General features: G+C 39.9%; 1 protein-coding gene across 1 annotated transcript; it reads left to right on the forward strand.

Moving 5' to 3' along the window:
* prkcda (protein kinase C, delta a) lies at nt 1-15,258 on the forward strand. The gene is made up of 18 exons (XM_053315900.1): nt 1-63; nt 3,014-3,143; nt 3,289-3,488; nt 3,573-3,639; nt 4,456-4,612; nt 5,077-5,108; nt 5,267-5,352; nt 5,906-6,035; nt 6,118-6,218; nt 7,005-7,101; nt 7,229-7,359; nt 7,567-7,740; nt 7,838-7,929; nt 13,201-13,263; nt 13,669-13,807; nt 13,937-14,125; nt 14,275-14,403; nt 14,525-15,258. The coding sequence occupies exons 2-18, from the start codon at nt 3,035-3,037 to the stop codon at nt 14,681-14,683; spliced, it is 2,055 nt and encodes a 684-aa protein (XP_053171875.1). The 5' UTR covers nt 1-63; nt 3,014-3,034; the 3' UTR covers nt 14,684-15,258.
* The last annotated feature ends 648 nt before the right edge of the window (nt 15,259-15,906 follow it).

Below are 15,906 nucleotides of genomic sequence, written 5' to 3' on the forward strand. Positions count from 1 at the left end.
GGGGAAGAGAAAGCAACTTTTCGTCGTCGGTGAAAAGAACCAGCACCGAGTTTGCAGGACGAGGTGAGACTACCATTATTATACACTTTTTGGTCAAGCTTTTTACAGAGTTTAGGGGCTTGCCGGCTGGTGTGTGCAGAAAGTTGCCCTAAAACTAAAAAAAACGACCCTGTTGTTGTTTTTTTTCTTTCATCAATAGGGAAACAAACTGTAACGTTACCTAGTTAACCATGACCGCAGCTGCTAACTTTAGCTAGCGTTAAGTCTTTTTAGGTATTTCCGACGGATTTCAGAGTAGCATCAACACTATATCGACACCTTTTCTATAGCTGTTAAAAACATAATTGCCAATAACTTCACATCTTTGAATGAAATAACATGTTCTACTAACTTTTTGGATTAGTGAAGCGGTGATTTTTAATACTGAAATGGTGCGATGGAATCTGTGACCTGTCAGATTATTTTATGGTGACTATGGAAACATTGGTTGAACAAATATTGACAGGTGGTGTCAGGACTCTCCAAACTGTCCTGACTGGCAGCAAACGTCTGCTAATTACAGGTCTCAACCCCCTAGATCCTATTGACATATTTAGGAGTCTGTTTGTGGGTAATAGCTGAGTGTGGACCATGTTGAGGTCGCTGAATCTTACGAGTCACAGAATGCGCCGTAATACCGGGCGTGAAGAGGAATGCGGGCAGGTCCGGACAGAAATGATGTAAATGTGAAACCGAGCATCACATTTATCTGTGATGAAGATAATCTGGTTTGCAAACTGCCGACTGAAACTTCAGGCGACATCTGCGCTCTGTCAAACTGACAATCAACCACTTCCTTCAGAGGAAATGATGTTCCTCAGAGAGAGTCCGATGCACTGACTGATCCCTCTGATTGATGCCGATTCTCTTAATGGCCACACTTTGAATCACTGTAACCGCTTCCGTGGACCTTATTACATCCTCGAGTGTTTTTGTTTCTTAACATCTTAACATCATGTGCAGTTTTCAAAAGCATGGGGAAACTAATGGTATAGGTGCAACACTTTAACCACGTGTGTGTGTGTGTGTCTGTGTAAGAGAGAGTCAGATTTGAGGACATGTTGTTCACCTCACCAGCACTGACAGCAGACTGGTTGTATGAGTATGATGCTTACTTTGAGACCTGCTTTGAAATAGTATGATGTTAATTACATCCATACAACATATCACTAGATGACTATACAGGCTCTGTCTCTATGTTTCTGTCTGTTATCTAATGTTCTTTGTGTCCTGGTGGAAGACTTTTCTTTCCTCCTCTCTTTTTCTCCTTCACTACTTATATATAAAATATAAAATAGCTTGACAGTTATGGTTCAATTTTTTGCTTATTTTGTATTTGAAGAGCATAGAGACTGGATTATCTTTTGGTATGATTACATAGCCTGTCAGCCAGATGTTATGATGAAATAATTAAGTCAGACTTAATAAATGTTGGTCAATAATGCAGATCAGGATGTGGGCTATGAAAAGACAAAAAGTCAGTAGTTACTGTTGCAAATTACAGTACACTGGTGAATGGCACATAACTACTGAATTTAACAGTCAGGACAAATCGAAACTGCACATGAACAGTTTGCTAGGTAATCAATCTCTACCGCCCCCAATCACACAGTGTGTTTGTTATTGAATAACTCCTGACAGCACAGCTCACAGCAGCAGTGAGTGTGTGAGTGAACATGGTAACACCCCCCCCCCCCCTCTTCTGATTGCATACTTTCTGTCTTGCCTGCATGTTTTTTTGTTTCTTAGTTTTCTGGTCTCAGCGTGGGCGATTATGGGTTTAGGATTGTGAATACCAGCTAGGCCTACCGTGGAGCACTGCATGCTTGTGTTTGGATTAGGGACATGTTCAGGCTCGCTCTGCCTTTGTAGTACAGGCAAACATACCTCCTCTGTCGCAATTGCAACCCTTCAGAAACTACACACTCAAGAAAACACAGTGGCAGAGAACTAAACAACTATGGTGTTATGTATTTAACATTGTAATTGTTTTTCACACACAGGGGTGTTGAATGAATAGCGTATATATGTAAAAAAAAAAAAAAAAAAAAGCATGGGTGTTACCCAAGTGTCTAGTTAACACATGAGGCTGTTGGGCGTCACCTGTGTGTTTGTATGTGTGTGTTACACATACAGAAACTGGTGGTGTGTAGACTGTTTCGATAAAAGTTGCGCATGTAAGTTTATGCATGCATCAAATTAGAGCCTGCCTGTAGTGTGATATATATCTCTCATTTATGCCATTATCAGGATCTATTTCACCTCTGGTCCAAAAGGAATGCGACATACTTAAATAATCTTTTAAGCTATTGATTATTTTTCTTATCAATTAATTATTTAGTTTATAAAATCTAAAAAAAAACCCAGCCGGGAATATAATACAAAAACAATGCAATACTCATTCCACACACTGTTCTTCCTCTACATAAAAACTGGTGATATCGATGGAGGTGTGAAAATGTTTGTGTCCCTTCTCCGTGTGGTTGTGACTGAGCTGAAATGTCTCAAAGTGAGATTATAAAGTACAAGAGTAAATTCAATGTCACGGTGCAGGCACAATCTGTCTCATTTCTATGATGGGAACATAACTGCGGTTCGACAGACGTTTTTCTGTCCTTGTTGGCAAAGCACATCATGTGTGCAGGTGCTTGTGTCTAACAGGGTGTCAGATATATGGACATAATAATAATTAAATTCTCAATTAAGAATGAGGAAGTATTGCCTATGTTCTCTCTGTGATGCTTGGTCTCACAATGTACACAGAGATGATGTAGTTTCACATTCACAAATAGCACTTATCTTATATCTTACTGTGAGCCAGCAGTATTGATGCACAACCATATGCACCTGTGTGTATTCATGCATTTATGCATAGATGGATATGGTAATGAACTGCAGCTATGTGTGTAATTAACATGCCATTGCAGATAAATGTCACCAGGGTAACACTGTGTTTGTCTATATCTGAGAGCAGGTGACCCCGGTACTCGTGACCATGGCTCCTTTCTTGAGGATCGCCTTTAACTCGTACGACCTGGGCGTCCTGCCCCCGCTGGCTGATCCGCCCTTCTGTGCAATCAAAATGAAGGAAGCTTTGACTACTGGTAAGAAACTCCGTGATAGCGCCCACTGCCTTATCTTTTACAGAAGTTGCAATTTCTGTCGACAAAGCTGCAACTTCCTTTCTGTGGTTTCCTGTTCTTAAAACATATTTACTCTCTCTCTCTCTGTCCATCTTCCTGTCCTTAGAACGAGGTAAGACCCTTGTTCAGCGGAAACCCACCATGTATCCAGCGTGGAAAGCCAGTTTTGATGCACACATCTACGAGGGCCGTGTGCTTGAGGTACTGCTGATGAAGACAGCTGAGGAGCCGCTGGCTGAGGTCACTGTTGGTGTGTCCGTACTTGCTGAGCGCTGCAAGAAAGCCAACGGGCGCGCTGAATTCTGGGTAGGACATTCCAGATGGTCCTGTGTCCCTGTAGAGCAATATCTCAGCCTGTCTCTGTGTCTAACTGTGTGTTTGTGCGTTCAGGTGGATCTCCATCCTTCTGGGAAAGTGATGATGGCAGTGCAGTACTTTCTGGAGGGAGTAGACACAGGTGAAAGGAAATAACACGGAAGCATTCCCTTTTTTTCTCTTATTCTCTGCTTTAAATCTAATCTTTATGATTTGTTTTCAGGCTGCTTTGTTTTATTTGCTTTATTTGTCACATTAACCTTTTTTCTATAGCATTAACTATGAACTAAATAAGCAATAATCAAAGTAGAACGTTAACACTGAAAAATGCACTATTTCCGCTGTTGACAGAGGTTTCGCAAGATAAGCTGACAACACGTCAAATATCAACAGACTCTAATTCTAGTGTTGCTAAATTCGGATTGGTGCACTGATATGCATGAAGTCTTTTTCCAACTGAGCAACCTCAAACCAGGAAGAAGGTCACAGACAAAAACACAAAACAGAAATTCTTAAATTAAATTGTGAGAACAGTTTTTTACTCTAGCTGAATACCGCCCAGAGTAAGAGGCTGTTTGAGAAAATAGGTTTTTTATAGGAAGATTGTGGGTGAATTATGTGAAAATGGGGTTGAATGTTTTCTATATATCTGGTCTTTACCTTTCATGTTTAACAAATACCATGTTGATGAAGCTTTATCTGTGGGGTTAGGGATTTCCTGGGTGGTAGTTCTGATTACTTTTTTTTTTTAAACCCCTCACTCCCCCATACATACACAAACTGTCCCACCACTTGTTTTTAATCCTATCACTTGCAGGCATTCACATGGGCAATAACTATGGGTCCCCATCATAGTTTATCATTAAGACTGTCAAGTTGTGATATATATAAAATGACCTTTATTTTCCATCGCAGTGTTGGGGGATAACTGAACTGTGTTTCTCTGTCTGTCTGGAAGAGAGTAAGCAGGCTGCAAAGGAGGAAGAGGCTCCGACCCTGAACCGTAGACGAGGGGCCATCAAGCAGGCAAAGATCCACTTCATAAAGAACCACGAGTTCATCGCCACGTTCTTCAGACAGCCCACTTTCTGCTCTGTGTGCAGAGAGTTTGTCTGGTCAGTTCAGCCTACACTTAAGTCTATAAACAAATCTTCAAGGCAGATAAATGGGAACTTATAAACCACCGGTCTGATATGCTAAAACACCAGACAGAACAACAAGGGATAACATATTTTGGATTGTCCTGATATGTGGCAGTTTCAAACACTCTCTGACTCAGCTGCTTTCTGTCAGACTTGAGTTAGACTATCTGTTTGCTTGCGAATGTTTTTGATAAAACCATAAAAGGCAACTTTCCTTTTAAATTTTTTCGTGCATTCGTGTCAATGATAATGTTCATCCACTGATGGCAGATCTCAACTCGTTTGCTTTGAGGACATTTTTAATCTCACTTGAGAGGAAGTTTGTGATGCACTGCAGGTGTTTATCACTAACAAATGATTAATCAGCACACTGTTTACATTCACATGATCAAAGAATGATACAGACTGACCCATTTGTGTTTATTTGTCCCTTACAGGGGGCTCAACAAGCAAGGCTATAAATGCAGACGTAAGTTTACAATAATTTAATAAAGTAATAATTGTACATTTTAAAATTTTGCATTTGACTATAATATAATATTTTTCCACTCAACTGTCAGAAATATGCTCAGATACTGGAGCAAGTATACTATTCTCTTTTATCTTATTATCTTTGCTTTTTACCAGAGTGTAATGCGGCCATCCACAAGAAATGCATAGACAAAATCATCGGCAGATGTACTGGTACTGCTGCCAACAGTCGTGATACTGTGGTACGTAACACATATTTGTGCAGCACAAAAAGTACTGTTAGTGTTCTCCATTTGTCTCCAAATGTCAGTTTAGTGTGGGTTTTTATTCACTCTCTTTACTACTGATATAAAGGTATCTGTCCTTATCACTGAACATTTGTGATCATGTCATTGAATTGGCTGGGGTTGCTGGGTCAGAGGTTAATACAATGGCAGATACCATTCTGGGTCCACATCCAATATTTTGCTCTACTCAATCATCATCAATACTGGAAGACGATCAAAGACCAACTGACTTAGATAATGGCTATATGGAAATGATCAAGCACACACACCCACACAGTGAATGAATGACAGATGGGGCGTGTCAGAAAGGCACCTTAATCAGAGTAGACCTTGGAGGAATCCAAGAAGATTTAACAGTGTAGTTTCTGTTTAGTGAAGCAGAGCACTAAACAGAAAAAGGGAAAAGATGAGACAGGTACGCAGGGCAATGAAGTATCGCAGACCTTTGTTTAGGTTTCCATTGCCACCTGACATTCATGGAGATGACGAATCCCATCTGTCCCCACAGTTCCAAAAGGAACGCTTTAAGATTGATATGCCACATCGTTTCAAGACCAACAACTACATGAGTCCCACCTTCTGTGACCACTGTGGAAGTCTGCTGTGGGGTCTGGTTAAACAAGGCCTCAAGTGTGAAGGTACAGTACAGATATAATTGAGTAATTATTGGAATGTAAGTACACGTGTGTCTTACACAAGCTTTCTTTGTTCTGTTTGTAGATTGTGCCATGAATGTCCATCACAAATGTCAGGATAAAGTGGCCAACCTTTGTGGTATCAACCAGAAATTACTAGCTGAAGCACTCACACAAGTCAGCCAGGTGAGTTCATGGAGGAGGTCACATCATTTAATACATGGACAAATCAAGTGTTTTTTTTTTATCTTTATGTTGAAGTCAAAGAAAAGTCTGAAGAAGTCTGTCTCAAGGGTTACACCAGCTAATTACTGTAAGTCAAAACACAGCTCTTTGAAAAGCTATAGATATCTGATTACATTATCTTTTAATGAGCAATTAGTGTATAGTATCAGAGTCAGGTTAAAAATTCTAATGTAACTTAAAACAGTGGAAGATAAGAACCACATGTTTCATGTTTCATGCAGCTTTGTTTTGTATAACTGCAAAAAATGTGAAATGAATTGAAAGTATTTGACAGCTTGCAAGGGCAACCAGAAACGTATAACAAAAAAATAAAAATAAGGTGCAAAGTTATCCAGTCCTCATCTGAGCCTATTCCTAACACTAATCCCAACACTAAAATTAACCCTGAACCCACACAGCGTATCTTTTCAGGGCTATTCATTATCATAAGTGTCACATGACATTCAGTTGATTCTTTGCTGAAAAGTTATTGTACCTCGGTAGTAAGTGTATTATCAACAATGGACACTTGAATGTGAAACTCATGATCCCCGGTGTGTGCTGACAAATTGTTCAGAGTGTGATACCTCACAGTGGGAACCTGAGCTCACTGTCCTGGTGTGTTTAAGGACTGGCAAGTTGTGGAAATCCCAGTTGATCTATTTGTGAAGGCCTACACTATTAAACTATTTGACTGGCTCTTTGATTTATATGATTTATGATTTTTTTTATGTCTTCATCCATCAGAAATCTTCCACTCGCCGTTCAGATCCAAACCTGCCTAATCTACCTGATATTGGAATCTATGATGAGGTCAATAAGCTTGCTGGACTGGAAATCAATGGTCAGTGAGAGGGTTTTTCCATATGTGCATCATAGGCCCTTTTTTGCTTATCATGCACAATATGTGAAAGTTTTCATGATTAAATTTAACAAAGTGAATAAATATTTTCTGTGTGTTTATTCATTAGATGGATCTCCCTATGGCAAGCTGTGGGATGGATCTAGCCCACGGCCTCAGTCTCGTATTACACATCTGACCCGCGTCAATGTGGACAACTTCATCTTTCACAAGGTCTTGGGAAAAGGCAGCTTTGGCAAGGTACACACACAGTAACCATTTGACAGTGAAAGAGTAGTTAAAAAAAAAACAGCCCAAGAATGAGAGGATAACCATGAGTACACCAACAACACACTGGAAAATCCAGGCCGCATATCGGAATAATGACACTGATTATAGGTGTTTGATCAGACTGTGAGCTGCTGCAAAAATGTATGAATTTAGCAACTGATTCAACTTTCCTCCCAGGTTCTCCTGGCAGAGTTGAAAGGTCGTGGAGAGTACTTTGCGGTGAAGGCTCTGAAGAAAGATGTAGTGCTGATGGATGACGATGTGGAGTGCACCATGGTAGAGAAGAGAGTCTTGGCTTTAGCCTGGGATAACCCCTTCCTCACACACCTTTACTCCACCTTCCAGACCAAGGTATGACCCTCTCTACCTCAATAGTGTCTTTGGTCATATTTTGTTTCTACTCTGAGTAATTACATCATTACATACTGAAAGTGAAACTTGTTTACAGGAGCATCTGTTCTTTGTGATGGAGTATCTCAATGGTGGAGACCTGATGTTTCATATTCAAGAGAAAGGGCGCTTTGAACTCTACAGAGCCACGTAAGTCAGACCTGTCACACAGAAAATATACAGACTTGTTGGAAAATAAAACGCACAATCGGGCATCATAACTGCAGATGCACACATACTGAATAAATGACCTGATGGAAAGCAGACACTCGTAAAGGAGAACTTATGTTTCCTCTCTGTGCCACTCTCTCTGACTCGGCCCCATTATGTTTGTTTTCTTTTACATAATATACTAAACCCTGTTGGACAGGGGCTTGGCAGACGTACATTAACTACCGCTCTAACTAACAGACTGGCCTTGTATGGCGTGAGCAGGCCTGAGTGTGTGTGTGTGCTGTTTGTATGCAGTAGTATCAGTTACTGACACCCACTACTCTGCTTGTCACTCTGTGGGAATCACTCCAGAATAAAACAATGGCACACTGGTAAAAGACGGTGTTAGTTTTAAAAATTCTCACATTTACAAACACATGTACTTTCTTTCATGAAATATTTTTCACGGTGCTCTTGATATGACAGTTGTAATACAGAAAACAGTCTCGCCACAAGATTAGTACCTGTTCTGGAGCTTTTGATGGTATCACTATTTTCCTCAGCAGATGGATTTTGCTTTTCTTGGTGTTGTTTTCACAAATTTTGGAGTTCAAATTCACAATTACAAAGCAGAAATTTATCTTGCAAGTGAAGTTTTGTTGACAACAGGGTGGCCGCGGGTCCTTAAAAAGTCTTAAAAAGTCGTAAATCAATTTTCATGAAAATAAGGCCTTAAAAAGTATTAAATTGTCTTAAATTCAGATTGCTTGGGTCTTAAATATTTGAGTCTCGTCGCCGCGAAAATGCGGGCAATCTGTTTTGTTAGGTCGAATATTTTTTCTCCGGTGCTGCGTTGTGCTGCGTTGTCTATGGTTAGGTCAGAGCGTAGTCTACTGCGCAGCTCGTATTGCGCAGCTCTTGATGGCGTAGGGTAAAACATCTACAGGTGGGCCTAATTCAGCACTGATAGCCACTCGACTTAAACATGGGGAAATGCAAGTTCAATCACAAATGGCTAGACAGGAATGAATACTCTTGGTTACGATCGGTGCCTGGCAGTCTGTCAGGGCCCGAATTTCAGCGCGGGATTGCGGGTATTGCGCACAATTTAATTGATTCCCGCAAATCCAACACTTATAATGCGGGAAATTCCCGCACACATTTACAGCGATGTATTAATGTTCAACCAACGTCTGCAGCGGGCCGGAACCGCTGTGTCCGACTGTCTGACTGCGACCCTGAACACACCTGTAGCTCTCTGCACCTCCCGCTAGCATAACACAGACAAGCTAACAGTGATATTAAGTTTAAGGAAACAAACATAGACCGCTGGTTAAAACATAAATCTACATCATCTGAGGAAGAACCTGCTCAGAAAAAAACAGCGGAGCCCGCAAAACTAATGAAAACAGCTCCATGTGATGTCACCATTAACAACGTTAATCCTCAGACAGGTAACTGTGACGTTACTATACACTATGCTGTGGTGCTGCGCGTTTTATCAGCTGATGTTATCAATGTGATCAATTTTAAGTCACTCAGAGGTTTCTCATTCAACAGACCTTCAGAGAGAGAGTGAGGCATTGAACAAAAAACATGACGCTACTGAAGCTGAATATAACTACTTAACTGTATAATACTAGATAACTTGTAATTACTATAAAATATAGTTCAGAGAATAAGTTAACTACATAAAATAGACTCACTGGCTTCCAATCTAATTTAATCCAATACAGCAGCTCTGCTATAAATTCTACATTTATGAAGTGTATACATTTTTTGACAAGAAGGTGAAAATTCAGCTTTATGTTCATTATTGAGAGATTAGGGTGCATTATATTGAAAGGTGTTCCTAATATTTTGTCCACTCCATTAACATACATGAGGAGTCACACCACCACCACTTAGTACAGCCGCAGTAATTTCATTTAGGACAGTGATGACATTTTTGTGATCTTTTTGCATGACACACATTTAGCCGATGTTCTTAAACTTAACCGTCATTTGTCATTTTACCATACTGTCAGTGTGTTTACTTGGAAATATTACTGTATTTCCATCGTACGTTTGGTCTTAAATTTCATTTAGAAGTGGTATTAAAAGGTCTTAAAAAGTCTTAAATTTAACTTGTTTATACCTGTATACACCCTGGACAAAGACATGTAAAGTAGACTTCAGTGCACGCAATTCTTTTGCAAATATTGAGAATAAATGCATTAATCATCACCTCCCGTGGTCAGAGACATTGGACTTACAGATTAGTCTGCTGCTACATTTCCTGTAGTTAAAGTGGTGGCTATGTACTGGACCCATGAGATGAGTTGACAGGAGTAATTCTCCACTTTGCAAACACAGACACCTGATCTTGTGTTGGCATCCTCTAAAATACTCCTCACTCAGTGACTGTATTGAGCTTGGATGGATCATTTACCTTCAGTGAGTGCGAAAGAAACAGAATTGTCTGTTTCATCCTTTCACAGTGCATTCATTTTCAACAAAATGCAAATTTGCATGTTTGTTTACATATGTGGATAAATGTAAGTAATATGTTTGTGTGTTACTGTACAAGCTGTCACACTGGATTGGAAAGTATCTGTTGGATTTGGTTATGCAATATTTTTTCCTTAGGCGCTGACTGAACCGCAGAGTTTCGAGTGACCTCTTTATCAGCACAAAGGCCCTGTTCTCCCAGTAGCTACTGCTAACCTGTTGACCCAGTGCAGTTGACAGTCTAGTCTGTCGTCTCAACTTCCTCTCATAACAGAGCCACTTAAAAACAACTTAGACCATATTTACACATACAATATGCAGATTTCATTTCATGCCGTTTTGTGTCTGTGCTTTTGGTGCACATAGAAGTAGGAATAACACTACCTGCAATTAATATTAAGCACTTATCAAGTTAATAGGAGCGCCACCTCCATTTATTAATTTGTAAGTAATCAGTTTTATATCTGAAAGTCATGAACTCTGAAGAGAGTAACCTCTATCTCTGATATAAAGGAATATGCACAGGCAACGACTTTGTGACAAATTATTTATCAAACTGCTAAGAAATAGGGATGAATAGGGAAACACTAAGCATGAATGAACGAGTAAATTAAATGAACTGTTATTGCTAACAGAATGAATAAATGTCATCAAAAACAAATCAAAAATGGGAAGAGGTACCAAGACTCTAAGTACAACCAATAAAAATTTAAATTTCGAATAGCTCTTTGCATCAACTCTGAGAAAGAAGCATGTTAGATGGTTTTCCTTGGTGATGAAGGGCTAATGATGAGGAGCTTTGCGGAAAGTGCAGAGCAAGGTGGAGGAGACTCGGTTATCCTCTGATTGCCAGAGTGAGAGCCAGATGAAAACAGCTGCTGTGGGTTCAGTGAAACACTTTGGCTCACTGCTTGTCAGGAGGAGGACTAGTTGAGGCTGCATAGTGGACATGCACAGCACAGAGGTGTCCCGGTCTCGTTGCAGCAGGCTGCAGAGCTGGATGCATGGAGCTCTAGGCTAATCAGAAGTCCTCAGAAAAGTGCTTAAAAAGTTGAACTACGTAATAAAAAAAGGAGATTATAAAAATAATAGATTAGATTGAGATGTTTTCTCAGTTCTCAGCCATAGGAAATAAAATAGGCTGATGAGGCTGAGAGAAAACAGAAGCAGCAGCTGGCAGCAAGTAAAAGGCACAAGAAGCCGCCTAACAGAGTTGTAAAAGTTTTTATAGTTAAGATAAGATATTCCTTTGTTAGTCCCACAGTGGGGAAATTTGCATTGTCACAGCAGCAAGTGGACAGTAAATAGAATATATAAGCAGCAATAATAATGAAAGAATAAAGAACAATAAATATTAAGTACAAAAAAGGTTGAAGTTTACTGGGAGTAGTGCTGATTGTACAGTCTGACAGCTGCAGGGAGGAAGGACCTGCGATATCACTACTTTACACATTTTGGATGAAGGAGTCTGTGGCTGAAGGAGCTCTCCAGTGCAGTCAGGGTGTCTTTCATGGGGTGGGAGTCGTCGTTCATTAGAAATTAAAGCTTAGCCATCATTCTCCTCTCTCCCACCACCTCCACCGGGTCGAGGGGTCATCCCAGGACAGAGCTGACCTTCTTAATGAGTTTGTCTAGTCTCCTCCTGTCCGCTGCTGAGATGCTACTGCTCCAGCTGACCACTCCATAAAAGATGGCTGATGTCAAAGAATAGGTGTATCTTGGAAGAAAAAGTATACTTGGTGCTTTTTTGAGGGACCTCATTGATTACTGATTAATACCTTCTGTGTGGAGACTATACGTGCTTGGAAATTGAATATTCATTCATTCTGTCATCAATATTGACACATCATGAGAACTAGTGAGAAACATTGATAAATTTAATATTGATTAACCAAATAAAGTACATAATAAAATAAAACATCTTATCATTTTAACATCTAATCTTAATTTCCCAATCTACAAATAAATCTATTATCTATATTATCCTAGCAATCAACCATAGTTAATGATACACTTACTACTAATATCAGATAAATCAAATGCAATAATGTGTGTGACTTTTAATTAACAAGTCTTGAAGCAGAGTCTGAATTTCAGTAAGTGGCATTTCTGACCAATTAATTTATTGTAAAAGAAAAAGAAAGGAGAAGAGGGACACTCTCAGAGAGGAATGTGAGCTTCCCTCAAATTTACGACTTATGAGATAGTTGGCAGGTAGAAGAAGGGAGGATAATACATCCAGGTTAGGCAGTCTGGATGTGTGTGCTCTTGTGTTTTTGAAAGAATTCAACTTTTATTCTTTTCCTGGGTTTGGTATCCCACATATGTACAAATACTTACGTGTCTATTGGAGCTACAGTATATTTATCAGTAATAAGTGAGAGATATAGATTGCATAAACCTGACAACCTATTCAGTTGTTGTCAGCTGGTCATTTACAGGGAACGACCAGTTGTTAGGTTTGAGCGGAGGCTACTTTATCTCCTCTCTGGACTCAATCGTTTCACCTGACACAGATGACAAGAGAAGCGGGTCAGAGATAGTCTAATCTTTCAGCTCGCAGCCGCTCTCAGGTTTCACATTATGAGAGCATTATTCACCTGTCTCCCACTCCATACAAATGTCCTCCTCAATAATTCAGGTCTACACTGAAATGAGTCTGCAGTGACACCAGCATTTACCAACTCTGTAGTGACATTGCTGAATTGCAGACTTGTAGCTTTCCATCAGAACAAGTGGCTGATATCTGTCTGTCTCTGCCATCTTTGTCTCCTGCAGATTCTACTCAGCTGAGATCATCTGTGGTCTTAAGTTCTTACATTCCAAAGGGATCATCTACAGGTGAGAGCACAAAAAGCATTTTACTTAACGATATACAGTACACACTTATAGGATGATACTCCTAGTTTGGCCCATAAACTTAAAGTACTAAAGTCTTCACATCACAGCTGATCTTTTTTTGTTGTTGTCTTGCCTTCTAGAAAACCACTGATTTCAGTTTAGTTGCAAGTGTGATGTGAAAATGAGACTTGCTTGAGTTACATAATACTACATATTTGGTTCCCATCTGTTGCATGTGCATAACCATGTGATGATATGAATCTAAATAAACACTCAGAATGGACTTAATTTTAATATATTCACTGTGATGCATTACCTATCTCAGGTAACTTTCAGATCTCTGCAAATAGAACTGAAACCAATGGTTGCCTCAAATTCAGTCTGCTATGATTGTTTTTCTTACAGAGATCTAAAGTTAGACAATGTGATGTTGGATCACGATGGACACATAAAGATCGCCGACTTTGGCATGTGCAAGGAGAATGTGTTTGGAGAGAACCGCGCCACGACTTTCTGCGGTACTCCTGACTATATCGCTCCAGAGGTACAGCCTTTCAAACACTCTCTTATTCTTAAATATTCAAATCCACAACTGATATGCATTTATCATTTTGCATGCAGCAAAGTGTCTGTTTTGAAGGAGACATTTACAATTTGTTATGTTTCAACTCAGATCCTGCTGGGACAGAAATACTCCTTCTCAGTTGACTGGTGGTCATTTGGGGTGCTGCTGTATGAAATGCTGGTTGGACAATCACCTTTCCACGGAGACGATGAAGATGAGTTGTTTGAGTCTATCCGCATGGATACTCCCCACTATCCTCGCTGGATCAACAAGGAGGCCAAAGACTTGCTTGAGCGGGTCTGTACCGGAGTTTTTATACAAAATCTGTCTGTCACAGAACACCTGTTCTATGCAATTGGACAATGCCAATGTATGTAACTGAAAAGGTGTTGTTTTTGAGATGTAATCATGGACATTCTGTACTTACTGACTTTGTCTTCCTGCAGCTGTTTGAGAGAGACCCCACGCGCAGGCTAGGAATTGTGGGTAATATCTGTGCACAGCCCTTCTTCAAGTCCATTAACTGGCAGGCCTTGGAGAAGAGAGAAGTTGAACCGCCCTTCAAACCCAAAGTGGTATGTTCGACATACAAGTCATTGATGTTTAAATAGTGATAAAACAATGAGTTATATGTAATACATGTCTATAATCTATTTTATAATTTTTTTTCTGACATATATTTGCTGTCAATTACAGAAAGCACCAAACGATTGCAGCAACTTTGACCGGGAGTTCCTCAGTGAGAAGCCCCGTCTTTCCCACAGCGATAAGAACTTCATAGACTCCATGGACCAGTCAGCGTTTGCTGGCTTTTCATTCATCAACCCCGAGATGGAGCACCTTCTGGAAAAGTAACTGTTTTATGGACAGTCAAATACCTACTGTTGATGGGAGTCACACGGTTAAACTTGTACATGAGTGTGCTGCTCCACAAGCAGTATTATGTGTGACCCTATTTTAAGCACAAACTATTCTCCTTGGGTACGTATAGAAATTAGAAGAGAAAAAAAATGCCCTTGTACTGTATATATTTGTTGTAATTGTGTTTGTGTGCATGCCTCTAGATTATGAAGGCCTGTATGAGTAATAATATTAGGATGGGAGATTGAATACATTCCACTTGACATCACTGCTACCATCTGCAGCCATCCTGTGTCCCTTTTGTTAATAACCAATTCAACTCAACTGAAAATTTAAGGAAAAAGAAACCAGTAGGAAAATTGTACTGTATACTTCAAATGTAGATTGTGTGAATAAGTTGACTGCATGTATATATAACTCAGACCAACAGAAACCTATTCATCTTTAAATATAGCTCATTCATGAACGTTATCTGTTTTTGAAACATGGATAAATCATGCCTTGCTGACAAAGAAGAACTTGTGGTTGTGTGGTTGACTGAACTGTGCCATGTAAAGATCACATTAAAAAAGCAGTATTGAAAGGTCCTGCCTGTGGATGGGGCCAGGTGGATGGGGCCAGATTGTGTGCAAAAAATGAATGAACGGTATAACTTAAAGCATGAGCAGGAAGTCACTGAAATGCTCTATATAGACAGTGTATATGTATATTGCTAACATCTGTACTCGCCAGCCACTTTATTACACCTTGCTAGTACGGGCATGACTAAAAGATGTGCTGAAAACATGGAAACATTCCTCAGAGATAGTGTATATTGACATGATAGCATCTCACAGTTGCTGAACATCCACAATGGGAATCTCCCGTTCCACCACATCCAAAAGGTGCTCTATTCAACTGACCATTGATCGGCCATTTGAGCACAGTGAATTGTCATGCTCAAGAATCCAGTTTGAGATTATTTGAGCTTTGTAACATGGTGTGTTGTCCTGCTGGAAGTAGCCATTTGAAGATGGGGAACACTGTAGACATAAAGGGACGGACATGGTCAGCAACAGTACTCAGGTAGGCTGTGTAATTGATGCTCATTTGATACTAAGCGACCCAAAATATTCCAAGAAAATATCCTCCACACCATTACACCACCAGCAGCAGCAGCAGCTGCAGCCTGAAAGCTTGAAAGGCTTTATTGTGTGATCTCATGTGATATTGTCCGT

The sequence above is a fragment of the Scomber japonicus genome, chromosome 3 (genome assembly GCF_027409825.1).
Source record: "Scomber japonicus isolate fScoJap1 chromosome 3, fScoJap1.pri, whole genome shotgun sequence".
Taxonomy (NCBI): domain Eukaryota; kingdom Metazoa; phylum Chordata; class Actinopteri; order Scombriformes; family Scombridae; genus Scomber; species Scomber japonicus.